Source organism: Muntiacus reevesi, chromosome 6 (genome assembly GCF_963930625.1).
Source record: "Muntiacus reevesi chromosome 6, mMunRee1.1, whole genome shotgun sequence".
Classification (NCBI taxonomy): Eukaryota; Metazoa; Chordata; class Mammalia; order Artiodactyla; family Cervidae; genus Muntiacus; species Muntiacus reevesi.
Window position 1 is genome coordinate 18,147,313 of NC_089254.1, and position 16,459 is coordinate 18,163,771.

The 16,459-nt window shown below is 35.2% G+C and overlaps 1 protein-coding gene across 6 annotated transcripts in view; it reads left to right on the plus strand.

Moving 5' to 3' along the window:
* Positions 1-16,459, plus strand: part of PHF14 (PHD finger protein 14) — a 204,253-nt gene that overhangs the window by 37,017 nt on the left and 150,777 nt on the right. For all 6 annotated transcript variants that reach the window (XM_065939050.1, XM_065939051.1, XM_065939052.1 and 3 more), the window contains exon 7: positions 2,356-2,493. In XM_065939050.1, the coding sequence (XP_065795122.1) occupies positions 2,356-2,493 (138 nt within the window). The remainder of the gene's footprint in view (positions 1-2,355; positions 2,494-16,459) is intronic.

Sequence of the window (16,459 nt, forward strand, 5' to 3'; positions counted from 1 at the left end):
TAGATTATAAATTGGTTTTTCACTATGACTGAGTTTTAGATTATGAATGATAAGATTACACACTTATTAATTTAAACTTAAGTATATAATTACTGCACACATCTTTAGAATGCTAGAACTAATGAGGCACCGATATATATTCTCTTTCCATTACTGTCTGTTGGGCATTTGGGAAGGGATTCTCTTGTAGAGCATTAGTAACATATTAAAGGTAAGGTGAAAAACTTATATATTGTTGGAAAATTCTGATTTTAAACTTTGGTAGTTTCTGCTATTATATCCAGAATATCTTCCTTGGACTCTAACAGTCACTCCAGTAATCTTTTGCTTTGGTTTGGGAATTGCAGCTTCCCTCTCCAGAATTAGCTAAAACTTCTAGGCCCTAGTATTGAATTTACTTTCCTCAGGTAACTATACACTGTCTTGTTGCTTCTCTAATGCCTTTAAACTGTAGTAAATAAATACTAATTTGTCTACATTTTCTAGTTGAGTAGAAGCAATACAGATTACCTAGTCCACCACTTTTGGAAATGGAAGTTCCTACTTTTTGATAGCAGCTTCCATCGAGCCTAAAAGGGACTAACTTCCATCATTTTCAATAGGCATATGTTGTTACCATAAATATAAATCTCAAAGCAATTAAAACAGTAAGCCGATACTGCTTTATAAAACTGAGGCTCGAAGTTACCTCTGGATTAAAAACGAGTCATTGAATGTATAGTTATCAGCTGATTTTTTTTTTTCATTATCACCTGCTTTTATGTTGAAGTATTACTAGGAAAAGGAGTAAAAAAAATTATGTACTGTCTAGCTCATCTGCAAAATCAAACCCAATGTTGTGAGTTTTATCTTAGACATCTCTGTAGACCGCACTGTCTATCCATTTCCTAATCCTGATTACTTTCTTCCCTGTGTTCTCAGTTGCTTTGTTCCCTAGCATTTTAAATGATTTTCTTTGTTAGATTGTTCTATAGCCTTTTAAGACTTCAGCGTCAGACATTTTTTCTTTGTGTTCTCTCAGAAGTTCCTTGCCCAATTTCATCATATTACATTAAATTACTCACTTAATGTAATTTTATTACATTAAATTACATTAAATTGTTATCCGGAGCAATTTGATTGTTTATGGTATTGACATCTTTTAAATAGTTTAATTTCTCCCCTTCTCCAACCCCCTCTCCTCTCTTTCTCTTTGTTTAACAGTTTTTTGATTTCATGTTTATATTACTGCTTGCTGATATTTTATACCATATACATACTACTGTTAATGGAAGAGACCTTTAACTAGGCAGTAGAATGTCAGGAGTTGGCAGTGTCTTCACACCTGTGCCCAGAACACGTTCTTGGATAACAGTGCTAATATATCAGTTTGGTAATGTTTACCAAGTAGGTACTAACTGTTACAGTATTACAGTGACGTTTTTAGCATCTATTGAAACTTCTTCATTTTTCTTTTTAAATGTTCCCTCATATTTAATTTACATAGAATGCATCTACTGAGCAGTTCTTCCTTCAACTGTCCACTGATGGTCTTTCATAGATTAGCAAGTTTTTCTGTGAAGGTTCATATTTTGATAGTAGGTTTTTTTTTTTCTTTTCTTCCTCTCTGTGGTTTAGTTAAAAGTATTAAAAAATAAATCAGGGTGCTGGCATTTGGGGTAATCTCAACAGTTTATACCTTTAGTTTTGCAGTTTTTCCTTTTATATATAGGAAGATATAAATAATTGGTTATATTGTATATTATTATTAATTTCACAAAATTGTTTACTTAAGATTGCTTCTGGTTCTCTAAAATATATTTTAAAAATGCAATATTTCTTTGATTTCAATGTCTAGATCTTTTGGTGAATTTTCTCTGGCTTCCTATTTGTTTTCTTTAATTTTCTCAAATAGTATATTATTGTTGAAATAAGTGTAGTTTAATGGTTAAGAGCATTGTCTTTAAGATTATGTGGTTAAAGACTGCATTTACCTTAGTTTTCTCATGTGTAAGATGAGAATGACTGTAGTACTTCTTCCACATATTATTATGAAATAGTGTCAAATGACACTATATATAATTTTACATATTAATTCATGTAAAGTGCTTAGAATAGTGCTTAGTGCATGGTAAGCCCTCAACTACTTATTGTTATAATCATTATTGTATAAGTGGAATTTTGGTTTTGTAGAACTATATAGAGAATTACTTTTTTTCTTATAAATATTTGACTTACCTGCGGTTTTTGTTTATATTGATATACTGTTGGTACAATTGGTTCACTATTTGTATTTTGTAGAAGTTTTGTATGAGAATGCAGTTTCTGTTCTGGGAATGTTTTCCCTCTGAGACTTTCCCTATGATTCCATTGTAGGAGTGTAGCTTCTGTGAAGACCCTCGTTTTGCTCGAACTGGAGTTTGCATTAGCTGTGATGCAGGGATGTGCAGAGCCTATTTCCATGTGACCTGTGCTCAGAAGGAAGGTCTGCTTTCAGAGGCAGCAGCAGAAGAGGTAGGTTTATCTAAATCTATGGTTGGTGAATATGTTCATAAGACTTATCATGGCTCCATTATATTCTCCAACAGGTATGCATTTTAAAATAAATTTGTGAGTTTATTCTTTAAATGTTTGTCTAGATCACTGGTCTATAACTTTGAGTAAACAATATATATGAATTTTTTCAGTCTTAAAGCTAGCCATACATTTGGAAACCGTGTTACAAATTTTATAATGAAATCTGACAGATAAAATGAAACATAATTCAAGGTGTTTTAAAGCATTATAATGTCTGCATATCTTGTATAAGAATCTAAAATTATATTTTAGTGATAACCTTGCTCTCTCTTTAAATAAAATCATTACCCTGTCTTCAGTACCTGCATTTCTATTTCTTTACAATTATTTTCAATTCTAAAATTTTCCTACTAGAAATTTAAGCAATCAGTCATTTTCAAAGTATATTTTTGGGACTCTTCAATATTCTCTCAAGGTCTGTGAGACTAAAACTGTCTTCATAACAGTATGAAAATAATACGTACTTTTTTTGCTCTTACTTTTCTCACAAGTAATAGTGGAGATTTCCAGAGATTATATAACATATAACAATATAAGCATTTGAATGTGGAAGCAGTTTTGAAAATCCAGCTGTCTTCTTTTAATCTAGATATTAAGAGACTTGCTAAAATGTAAAACAGTGTCACTTCTCACTAAAAATTTTTCTGTATGTAAATCTTAGTATTTTTCATTAAGTCATTATTTTTATTAGCATGTAGTGGGCTTATTGTTATTTTAAAATTTTAAAAATTCTCAATTTTAAATTCTAATATGGTAACTGTAACTCACATAAACTCTTTGCAGGTCTTTAAAACCTTTTACTACTATAAGGATCCTGAGACCAAGTTTTGTTTTGTTTTGTTTTGTTTTTTTAAAGCTCTTTGTATAAGTAGGTAATTGAGTGTTCTGTAATTCTTACTTTATATTTGGAATAGATTTATAGTAATATCTAAGCCTCTGTTGTTATGCTGTCTTTATTGGGTGAATTTTGGTGTCATGTAAAAATATATTTTTTATATTGGGCTTTCATCTTACTCTATTTTATTTCATAGGCAAGAAACAAGTAAAAAAAGTAATCTCGTGAAGAAAAATTTTTGAGCCAATTTTAAGGGACATATTTTACCAATGAATGGATCCTATTGAGATTATATTTTGGGCACATGTATCTGTTTTTGTGCCAGTCTCTTATTATGATGAGTTGTATTTTGATTAATTAAAAAAGAATACTAAAGGGACATTATACATTTTCACAACTATTTGGTGGACCTATATAGAGGAGCAGTTGTATAATGGGGTCATGTAGATTACTCACTGGTCATAGCAAACACCCTCCTCCAGTGACACAAGAGACGACTCTACACATGGACATCATCAAATGGCCAGAACCAAAATCAGATTGATTATATTCTTAGCAACCAAAGATGGAGAACCTCTATACAGTCAGCAAAAACAAAACTGGGAGGTGACAGTGGCTCAGATCATGAACTCCTTATTGCAAAATTCAGACTTAAATTGAACAAAGTAGGGAAAACTACTAGGCCACTGAGATATGACCTTTAGGTCAAATCCCTTATGATTATACAGTGGAAGTGACAAATAGATTCAAGGGATTGGATATGATAGACAGATCTAATCTGGAAAGCTATGGACGAAGAATCATGACATTGTACAGGAGGTGGTGATCAAAACTATCCCAAAGAAAGAAAAATGCAGAAAGGCAAAATAGTTGTCTGAGGAGGCCTTACAAATACCTGAGAAAAGAAGAGAAGCAAAAGGCAGAGGAGAAAAGGAAAGATATACCCATCTGAATGAAGAGTTCCAAAGAATAGCAAGAAGAGATAAGAAAACTTTCCTCAGTGATCAGTGCAAAGAAATAGAGGAAAACAACAGAATGGGAAAGACTAGACATCTCTTCAAGAAAACTAGAGATACCAAGGGAACATTTCATGCAAAGATGGGCTCAATAAAGGACAGAAATGGTATGGACCTAGCAGAAGCAAAAGATAGAGGTGGCAAGAGTACACAGAAGAACTATACAAAAAAGATCTTCATGACCCAGATAACTACATTGGTGTGATCACTCACCTAGAACCAGACTTCTTGGAGTGTGAAGACAAGCGGGCCTTAGGAAGCATCACTATAAACAAAGCTAGTGGAGGTGATGGAATTCCAGTTGAGATATTTCAAATCCTAAAAGATGATGGTGTGAAAGTGCTGCATTCAATATGCCAGCAAATTTGGAAAACTCAGCAGTAGCCACAGGATTGGAAAAGGTCAGTTTTCATTCCAGTCCCAAAGAAGGGCAATGCCAAAGAATCTTGAAACTACTACACAGTTGCACTCATTTCACATGCTAGCAAAGGAATTCTCAAAATTCTCCAAGACACACTTCAGCAGTACGTGAACTGAGTACTTCCAGATGTTCAAGCTGGATTTAGAAAAGGCAGAGGAACCAGAAATAGTTGCGGCAACATCTGTTGGATCATAGAAAAAACAAGAGAATTCCAGAAAAACATCTACTTCTGCTTCATTAACTATGCCAAAGCCTTTGACTGTGTGGATCACAACAAACTGTGGAAAATACTTCAAGAGGTGGGAATACCAGAACACCTTACCTGCCTCCTACAAAACCTGTATGCAGGTCAAGAAGCAATAGTTAGAATCGGACATGGAACAACAGACTGGTTGAAAATTGGGAAAGGAGTGCATCAAGGCTGTATATTGTCACCCTGCTTATTTAACTTATATGCAGAGTACATTATGCAAATGCCAGGCGGGCTGAAACACAAGCTGGAATCAAGATTGCTGGGAGAAATATCAATAACCTCAGAAATGCAGATTGTACCACCCTTATGGCAGAAAGTGAAGAGGAACTAAAGAGCCTCTTGATGAAAGTGAAAGAGGAGAGTGAAAAAGCTTGCCTAAAACTTAGCATTCAAAAAACTAAGATCATGGCATCCGTCCCGTCACTTTATGACAGATAGTTGGGGAAACAGTGAAAACAGTGACAAACTTTATTTTCTTGGTCTCCAAAATCACTGCAATGGTAACCTCAGCCATGAAATTAAAAGACACCTGCTTCTTGAAAGAAAAGCTATGACCAACCTAGAGAGCTTATCAAAAAGCAGAGACATTACTTTGCCAGCAAGGCAGAGCTATGGTTTTTCAAGTGGTCATGTATGGATGTGAGAGATGGACAGTAAAGAAAGGTGGGCACCGAAGAATTGATGCTTTTGAACTGTGGTGTTGGAGAAGATTCTTGAGAATCCCTTGGACTGCAAGGAGATCCAACCAGTCCATCCTAAAGGAGATCAGTCCTGGGTGTTCATTGGAAGGACTGATGCTAAAGCTGAAACTCCAATGCTTTGGCCACCTGATGCGAAGAGCCCACTCATTAGAAAAGACTCTTATGCTGGGAAAGATCAAAGGCAGGAGGAGAAGGGAATGACAGAAGATGAGATGGTTGGATGGCATCACTGACTCAGTGGACGTGAGTTTGAGCAAGCTCTGGGACATGGTGGAGGACAGGGAAGCCTGGTGTGTTGCAGTCCATGGGGTCACAAAGAGTTGGACATGAATGAGCGACTGAACAACAACAAATTACTCAGGATGGTTGGCAGAAATCCAGAGAGATAAAAGAAGTAAGACTCAGCAGATCAGATAAATCTCAGTGAATATCTGGATCAGGGAATCTGTGGGTTAAGGTTATGACTTCTGGAAACTTTGAACTTTGTAGCCAGTATGGTTTTTTTGTAGCCATTTCTTTTAGAACTCATTGAGAGGGCTTTGCCTTTTATACTCTGGTGGTTTGGGTCTCTTTGTATAGTGCCATCCGTCATTATTTTTGGTAGACAGTAGCCATTTAATTAATGAAAATGTGTGAAGCAGCCATGTATGGGACGGGGGCATAATTGGGTCCATAGTGATTTAGAGATTTCACCTCCACATTTAAAGGCATTCAAATTAAAACAAACAAAATACAGTATTACACTGAATAAATAGTTTGCAGTTTGTGGTCTGTATATCTATATATCTGTGAGCTAATCTGGGGAAATTTACAGGGAAAGTTAAATAAATCACAATGTGGAAATTGGGCCTGCGGTTTTTTCCTTTCCTTTGATTGATTAGGTAGGATTTCTGGATTTTGGAATAATGAAGTGTGATTTTTCTCTCCCCCTCTTGTTAAATGAACTCTTTTTGGGGAAATGATTTAAAGCATATTTGCATGTATTTGTGGCTTTTTCCTGTAAACAGTTAGATAATTGAAAAATCATGAAGATTTTTTGAATAGTGTTTTAAAACACATGACTTGGCACGAATCAATATCAATGAAGTTTGCTCTTGTCAGTAAGCATCTTGTTAAAATGAACTTCTTGGCTACTTCTCCTGGTTGTACTTCTGTAGATTAAGATTTATGTAATGCATATTTGATGGAAAAATAAATTTCAAATCAAAATAGATTTGCTGTTTGTGGTTATGCCTTGTCTTCTGCTTCAGTTTTATGACATTAGAGAAAGCACTTTTTTTTTTGTCTTTTTAAAAGATTGTTTTATTTAGTTGGATTTCTTATTTCTTAATGGCTGTTTTATATAGGCAGCCAGAGAAAGGTTGAAAAAGAGAGTTAAGTACTTTGGTTTCATCCAGTGCCATCATACACCCTAGTATACTTTTTACGTCTTTTTATAGCCTTCTGCCATAGTGCTTTATCCTATTAGTGAGATCTATTCTATTGCTTTTGACCCATTTTGTGAAAATTCTAGATTATTTAGAATATTTAACCATGTTATGACAAAACGTATCTTATTGTTAAAACCAAACTATGAAACAGGCCCATTTATTCCTGATTGTAATTTAGGTTTCACATCATATAGTTAGCCTTAAGATTCCTAGTCTTTCACTGAAACCATATGGTTGTTTCTTCTGTGATAAAGTACGGTTTTGGTACTGTGAACATTGTTATAATCTGTTACCATGTAAAAAATTCTCTTTGAAACAATGTGAAATTATGTATCAATTTTTTTCCTACAACCTTTGATTTAATGGATTGAAATCATTCATGGATTAAATTTCAAAGGCTCAAATTAGATATTTGGCACTGAACTGATGACCTTACTGTTGCTAGAAGAACCAGGATTGGTAAGAATGGCTCTTGTTGGATCAAAATATTTTTAAATGAATTAATGAAGAAGTTACATCCCTTAAAAGTAGATCTTTTGTATGAGCTCTTCAGTAATATTCTATGGCTGTTTTAGGCATTATTTTAAAAATTATTCTGGATGAACTCTTGACAGTTACTCAGATTACTTTCTCTCACACTCCATATCTAATCCATTAGCATATCCTGTCTTCAAAGTATATCTAGTACATGTTCAATGTCTTCTTGCTAAGTTCATTGCTGTGCCCTAGTCCAAGTCTTCTTTTGTTACCTGGATTGATATAATAACCTCCCAGCTCTTTCTAGCCTTTCTTTCTAGAGCAGAGGGTGGCATTTTTTTCTTTTTACTATGAAGAGCTAAATAGTAAATATTTTAGGCTTTGTGGGCCTATGGCTTTGTGTGTAACTATTTAACTTTGCTACTGATTATTATTAACTTTGCCACTGTAGCTATTAACTTTGCCACAATGAACATGGCTGTGTTCAAATAAAACTGTATTTCCAAAAACAGGCAGTGCCAAATTTGGCTTTCAGGTCATACTTTGGTGTCAAGCCTTTTTCGTAGAGAACAGAGGAAATTTTCAGTTGTAGCTAGTATTATCCCATTAAATCTAAGTCAGATCTAGTCACTTCTTTGCTCAAAACCCTTCAATGGTTTTCCATCTGATTCAAACTAGAGGCCTGTTTCTCTGCTGATCTAAACGGGTCTGTGTGATCTAACTTCACATTACCTCTCTGAGTTTATCATTTCCCCTCATTCAGCCTCATTGGCTCACTTGTTGCTCCTTGAATGATTGGCCAGGTGAGCTCCTGCTCTGGGCCTCTGTATTTGTTTCCTTGCATGGGCTGCCTTTCCCCCACATGGCTCATTCCCTCACTTTTTTTCAGGTCCTCATTCTGTATCTCCTACTCACTGTGGCTTTTCTTGGTCGCCCTGTCTAAAGTTGCAGTCCTCCCTCTCCCATAACAGTTTCTATTCTCTTTTCTGCTGTTTTCTTGCCTTTTAACTAACCTAACCACTGTCCAATATAGCTCTAGTAGTTTTCTGGTGGTGTCTCTAGGATTTTCTAGGTATAGCACCAATATCATATGCAAACAGTGACAGTTTTACTTCTTTTCCAATCTGGATTCCTTTTCTTTTTCTTCTGTGATTGCTGTGTCGAAGACTTCGGTACAAGTTGGCATCCTTACCTTGTTCCTGATCTTACAGGAAATACTTTCAGCTTTTCAACCTTGATTATGATGTTAACTGTGGATTTATCATGTATGGTCTTTTTTTATGTTGAGGAATGTTCCTTCTGAGCCCACTTTCTGAAGAGTTTTTTTTTTTAAATCATAAATAGATGTTGAATTATGTCAGAAGATTTTTCTGTATCTATAAAGATGATCATATGGTTTTTATTTTTCAATTTGTTGTTATGGTATATCACATTGATTGGCTTATAGATACTGAAAAATCTTTGCATTCCTGGAATAAGTCCCACCTGATCATGGTGTGTGATAATATGTATGATTCTTTTTATTTTGTTTATTGTCTGTCACTTTCATTAGGACATAGATTCATGAGGACAGGATTTTTTTGTTATTATTTTTCACTGTGTTCTCAGAATACAAGTAGAGGGACCAATCCCTTCTATCATTCACCTTGTATGTGATCAGCTATTTAGCATTTAAGGTCTTTTTTTTTTCTTTTAAGATTTCATTAAGAAAAGAGTTCTAGAGTAAAATTAGTTTTCAAACCATCATTTTGTGTATAGTGAGTTGCAATTTGATTTCCCATTTATCCTTATTTTGATTTCCTATTTATCTCCAGGCGTTGCCAGAGGATGTTTCCTTGGTACCTTTTCCTGTGGTATTAGAATAACTTTATTCATACGTGTGTCTCTTTGCCTCTTTGGTTTGCATAAGTTGCTCACTACTCCTCCAGCTTGGTTACCTGTTAGCAGGTAGATCACTTTCACTTTGGTACTTCTTTAAGAATCATATTTAACTTTTTTTTGAAGCATGACTGTAAGAAATATAATTTACTTGGAATTTATACAGATTATCAAATGCTCCAAACATTTCCATGAGCCATATTATTAGGTGTTTATGCACTTGGATAAAATTATTTTGATTCTTAACTATTATTCATCTAGCTGATGTGTACTTTTTGTGCGTTTGTTGTTGTTGAAAGCCTTATTGATTTTTTTCTTTTGTTTAAACTGAGAATGTTGATGAGCCTGTTTCTCAGTACATTATGTAGTGTTCTTTCTCTCAATTCAAAATAGTAGGTGTAGCTGTGTTTTCGCTTATTAACTGGTTTCTGATATTGCGAATTATGTTACTGATTGCAATAACTTCTTTAATTTTCCGGAAATTTCAGAGCCACATGTGGAGTCTACTACCAATGTGCACGTGACTTTTATGATAAGTGTTTTGGTTGTTCATCTTTTTGATGTTATACCTTATCTAGGCTTTTGGAAGCAAGTAATAGAATACTTAACTGTGGTAGCCATGTGTTAACTATCTCATGACAGGAGACAAAAACAATAGTAGTTCTGGGGTTGTTTCAGAAGCTCAATGATCAAGTCTTATTTTATTCTTCTATTTTACCAACATCAATATGCTTTTCTCTTTGCTTCCTAACCTCGTTGTCTCATGGTCTCAACATTGCTGAAATAGCTCTAAATAAGCACTGGGTTCTTTCATTATAGAATTCAAAACAGAGGAGGAGGGGAGAGGGTTCTCTTATCATTAGGACTGAAAAATTTTCTCATATGTTCACTCCAGTAGATTGTCCCGTTATCTCATGTGTCAAAATAGTCATTATGGCTATCGTTAGCAGTGTGGTAAGATGAATAGATGAAACTTGACATTTTCAGTTTCTGTCAGAGAAAATGAATTTTACAAAAAAGGAATATGTTGAAAGGGAATGGCTGGGGGAGTCAGCAGCTAACAGTTTGCTACAGCCAGTCTAAGAAATTGGCAGTTTATTTCCTGTCACTGTAGCTCATCCATATACTTAGATCAAATGAAGTAGTGTTTTTATCAGGTATTAAAAGAAGGAAAAGAAGAATCAGTTGTTTTGAATAAAAGAAACAAATGAAAATGTTGCCGTTTCCATTTTTCCCTTCCTTGCTTCACAGTAGAAGAATTCTGATGTTCTGGCCTTTCTTTTCCCTGGGTTTGATCTGTTACCTGATCTTTGTCTTTTAAGAATGTCATCCCCTTTCCTCCTAGCCTCCCTCATCATGGTGGAATTGGCTTCTCAATAGTCCTTCCTTTTCAAGACTTTTTTTTCCTCATTGTTTTTATTTTCAAGTTAATATTGGTTTTAGTTTTATAATCTTACACAGAGAACTTTAAATAATATTCTGTATGTCTGAAAGTGAAAGAAAGTGAAGTCTCTCAGTTGTGTCCGACTCTTTGCAACCCCGTGGACCCACCAGGCTCCTCCATCCGTGGGATTCTCCAGGCAAGGAGTGGGTTGCCATTCCCTTCTCCAGGGGATCTTCCCAACCCAGGGATCGAACCCAGGTCTCCCACATTGCAGGCAGACACTTTACCATCTGAGCCACCAGGGAAGCTTCATCTTATTTTTTCCTACTTTACCCTTCGTTTCATTATTCGCTCTCTTCTAAGCAAACACACTCTACAGTCCTTACTTAGTTTTTAAAATTAATAACTAAAGCTTAATTAAATTATCTCATGCTTTGCATATTTTAATAAGCCACCTCAAATCTTTTTTGAATAATATAAATAAGAAATAACCTATAGGATAGAAACACACCAGTTCTGTTTTTAATAAAGAGTTTATATCATTATTTTTCAGTTAACTTTGTGAGTTTTGTGTCAGTGTCTAAATTTGATGTCTACCGTAAGACTATATTTTTATCTGCTTATATACCACAATTAAAAATAGTGAATTTGGAATGGTGTGGCTGTGTGTAAGGAAATAATAAAATATAATAAATACAAATAGATAATTCCTAAGTATGTGCAGAGCTGATTATTAGGACTTTTCCTAGATAAACAGATATTGCATAAGTTGAACTTTAGGCTGCAGAATAAATTAACATAGGTTTTCTTTTTGTTTTAACAGACACGGTTAAAAAATGAAAAGTAGAATTGAATAGTTTAAAGTGTTATATAATCATTAAATCATATGTATTTTCCTGTCAGAAAGAAATATGAATGTCAGATTTTAATAAACTTAATATAAATAGTTAATACCTAATGTTTTTGTAGAATCTGATGCCAAAGGATAATTTTGCTTTCATAAAGTTCTATTTTTCTGTTAGCTAGATTAGTATTAATTTTTTATATAAAAGATATAGATAAGGATAATGTTTTAATGATGAGTAGAGAAACTGCTTTATTTTTTTAAATAGATATCATTTAAATACACAAAATTCTTAATATAAATTTAGATTTAGTTCACCTTGGTTTTAGAACACCATATTTTGCATACAATATATATGAGTTTTAAGAATTGATAAAATACTTAAGTCATAAAAATGAAAAATGAGCAAGTGATAAATGCTAAAACTGGGAAAAAATAGACCTTTAAAAATGAGATCAAATTGAATACAGATTCTTAGCTAGAATAAGATCTCAATAAAGTTAAGTTGGTTGCTTTCAGTTTTTATAGGAAAGGGTACTAAACAGCTATATGTGTGGTTTTGTTTATGGTTCAGAAAATATGTACATTGTCAAATTTTTCTTTTTTGGTACTAGATGCTAGTCATTTGTGCATTAGTGTAGTAGTGTAGTGTTAGTCGCTCAGTCATGTCCAACTCTTTGCGACCCCATAGACCAAGGCCACAAGCCGCCTCTGTCTATGGAATTCTTCAGGCAAGAACACTGCAGTGGGTTGCCATTTCCTTCTCCAGCATTTGGGCATTGAATTTGCTTTAAAATTGTTCATCTGTAAAAGGTTCTAGAAATTTCAAGTACTAGACTCAAGAAATTAAGAAATCTTGCTTAGATTTATTGTTTTTATTCTTTGGTCTTCATCTTCTGGGAGTTTCAGATTTGAGTACAAGACTTCTTTAAAAGCAAACTAAAACTGTATGTTAAACAGTTAATCATGTAGTGTTTGCAAAAGCATCACAGTTGAGGGCTGAACTGTATATTATATAACTCAGCAAGCATTTGTGGAACGTGACTATCATGTTCACGATCACTTATTGAATTCATGTTCTAAAATTGAGTTGCTTTGTTAACGGGTGACCTAAACTTTGTTTATGAACAGTGAAATTTATATTCAAACATAACTTCATAGTACTCAGTTAACATCAGTCAGTCATGATTGAGGGCCTGTGCATATGTAAACTTTAGGTTTGGGGATGGAGGAGTTTGTCAGGGAGTATAAAAATGGCTTTAAGTCATGTAGATGGGGTGAGATAGTAAACACAATGAAATGTTAGAGTCTCATAAGACAATATTAAAAGATGTCACAGGTGCCTATGATGGACAAGAAGTGCTGTAAATACAGAAATAAGAAGATTCCTTAGAAGAATCAGAAACTTCAGTAGACCTTCTTGGCCTATCTATCTCTTACCTTTGAACTATTTAAGGATTACAGATTAATGCTTTTTACTGTCATTCATTCAGCCTATTTATTCAACAGATACATTGAGCTACTGTGTATTAGGCTTTGCTGTGGAGCCTATAGAGATTAACACTGAACAAAATAAACTGTTCTTAAGGTAGCTTACATTTGAGTGGCAGGTTGGGAGAGGACAGATAGTGAAAAAGTTTACCAGAAAATATCAGTACTTTTGAGACAAATGAGTAATGACTTCTCTGTCTCCCAGACTTAAGGGTTTATCCTCAACTTACTGCTATATTGTGATAAGTATTATGAAGAAATACAAAGCAGGATAAAGTATGTAGGGAATAAGGGAAGTAGGACAGTACTACTTTATATGGGGAAATCAGAGCTGGGCTCTCTAAGACGGTGACATTTTGTGGAAAAAATGTAAGGAAAATGGTAGGGAGCTTACATTTATTTGAGAGGAGAGCATTACAGGCAGGGGGAACAGAATATAGAGGCTCTGAGGTAGAAACATTTTTGAGTACCAAGAAGAACTGGTATGGCTGATACAGAGGTGGGGGCTGGTGTTTGGTAGGAGGAGAGGAAGGTCATAGAGGTGTCAGGCAGCTACATCATGTAGGGCCTGGAAGAACATGAGAATGACTTTGGATTTACACTCGGAGTGAGATGGAAAGCCATCAGATTTGCATAGAGAACATGTGAGTCAACTGATGTTTAGAAGGATAACCCTGATGATTGTATTCAGTATAGAGTATAGAGAAGCGAAGGTGAAAGTAAGGAGAACAAATAGAATGGTTTAGGGTTTTAAAGATAGAGGTAATAAGAAATGACTGATTTTGTAGATCTCTGTTGAGAGATTGTGGAATAAACAGAAAGAGAGGGGAATAGGGTGATTTCTCTTTAGCCTGAACTTCTGGCTCAGTCACTCAGTCATGTGTGACTCTTTGCAACACCACAGAATGCAGCACGCCATGCTTCCCTGTCCATCACCAACTCCTGGAGCTTGCTCAAACTCGTGTCCATCGAGTTGGTGATACAATCCAACCATCTCATCTTCTGTTGTCCCCTTCTCCTCCTGCTTTCAATCTTTCCCAGCATCAGAGTCTTTTCCGGTGAGTCAGTTCTTTGCATCAGGTGTCCAAAGTATTGGAGCTTCAACTTCAGCATCAGTCCTTCCAATGAATAATCAGGACTGGTTTCCTTTAGGATTGACTGGTTTGATCTCCTTGCAGTCCAAGGGACTCTCAAAAGTCTTCACCAACACCACAGTTCAAAAGCATCAATTCTTCGGCACTCAGCTTTCTTTATAGTCCAACTCTCACATCCATATATGACTACTGGAAAAACAATAACTTTAACTAGATGGACCTTTGTTAGTAAAGTAATGTCTCTGCTTTTTAATATGCTGTCTAGGTTTGTTGTAACTTTTCTTCCAAGGAGTAAGTGTCTTTTAATTTCATGGCTGCAGTCACTATCTGCAGTGATTTTGGAGCCCAAGAACATAAAGTCCGTCATTATTTCCATTGTTTTCCCATCTATTTGCCATGAAGTGATAAGACAGGATGCCATGATCTTAGTTTTTGAAATGTTGAGTTTTAAGTCAGCTTTTTCACTTTCCTCTTTCACTTTCATCAAAAGGCTCCTGTGGAGCTTCTAGAAGAGTGGAGTTATGGTTTACTGAGGTGGAAAAGGCTGCAGGAAGAGCAGATTTATTGCAGGAGAGGAAGAAATTGAGGCCAGTTTTGGACATGTTGAATTCAAAACACCTATTAGGCTTGTAAGTGGAGATAGTAGTTGACTATCAGAATCTGAAGTTTAGGGGAGCAATCAAGGCTAAAGATACAGATTTGGGAGTGTCAGGGTATAGATAGTATTTATGGTGACATGACTAGGTGAAATTACCTAGACTATAAGAGGAGAAAGAGATGGAAAGAGTTCTAATGACAGTCATAGGGCTACCTTGGCATTCAACAGCATTGAAATTTGGGAAAATAAGGAGGAATCTACCAAGGAGACTGAGACAGAGTCATTAGTGAGGTTAAAAAAAAAACAACTAAGACAATTGTTTCAAAGAGAGAGTAAACAAGTTGTGTTAAAGGAATAAGGTTAAGACTGAGAAGTGACCATTGGATTTGTCAAAATGAAGGTCAGTTTTCACTTGAGAGGAGCTATTAGAGAAGTTGAGAGTAGTTGAAAACTTAGGAGTGGAACAGAATTGAAGACAGCTAATATGGGCAGATTTTTCCTTTTAAGGGCAACTTTGAAGTGAACAACAAATGAGAGCCCAGGGAATGTCTTTTAAGTATTTTTAAAGGATATTACAATGTTTTTAGTATGCCACTAGAGAGAAAAAAATATGCAAGAGGTAGAATTGCTGGAGGGAAGATGGGGTGGAATTAATCGCAACTGAAGGTCAACCTTAGATAGGAACATTGGGCAGTTTATCCCCGCTAAACAGGAGATTAGTCAGAGGATGTGTGTAGACATGCAGATAGACTGAGGTATGCAGTGACCAGGGGTTGTGAATTTTCTCATTTCATTGCTTTTCTCTTCTCTTCGAAACCTCTCCAGTGACATAAATAAGGCCATCATCTGCAAGTTAAGAATAGAGAGGAGATACTGAAAGTTTTAGAGATGAAGCTATTCAGTGATTATCTATAAAAATGGAATGGAAATTAATTTGGGAATGTGTTCGACTGCTCTGATGCAGGTTAAAATAGGGGATGAGTTGGATTTACCTGTGCCTTAGGTTTTGTCCAGTGAAGCTAGATGAGGAAGAGAGGAACAAGTGAAGAGAGGACTGCATCTTGCAAACAAGTAATTAATTGATGGGCCATGAAATAATCAGGTAAAGAGGGCAGTCATGTGCATGGGCTCTGGGGCAGTCAGAGGATAAAAGTCTGCACATTGGAGACCTGAAAGGTATTAAGAACTTGTTTGAGTCTGAAAAGAAGTGGTCAGGAAAGATAAAAGATAATGCTCAGAGAATACTTGAGGAATTATATTATGGAAAGAGTTCAGAATCTAGGTACAGTCATAGGAATTAAATGGCTGAAGTGAGGTGGAAAAGATGGTGTTGTAACTGAGAAGATAAGTATGTTATGCTCCTAACTCATGATAGTGTTTATACTTTTCTGATTTCAGTAAACAGTTTTATGCAGAAACCAATAAAGCCTCTCTACTTTTCTTAAAAATACTCTGTTTTTACAAGTGCCAGTTGGTTCTCA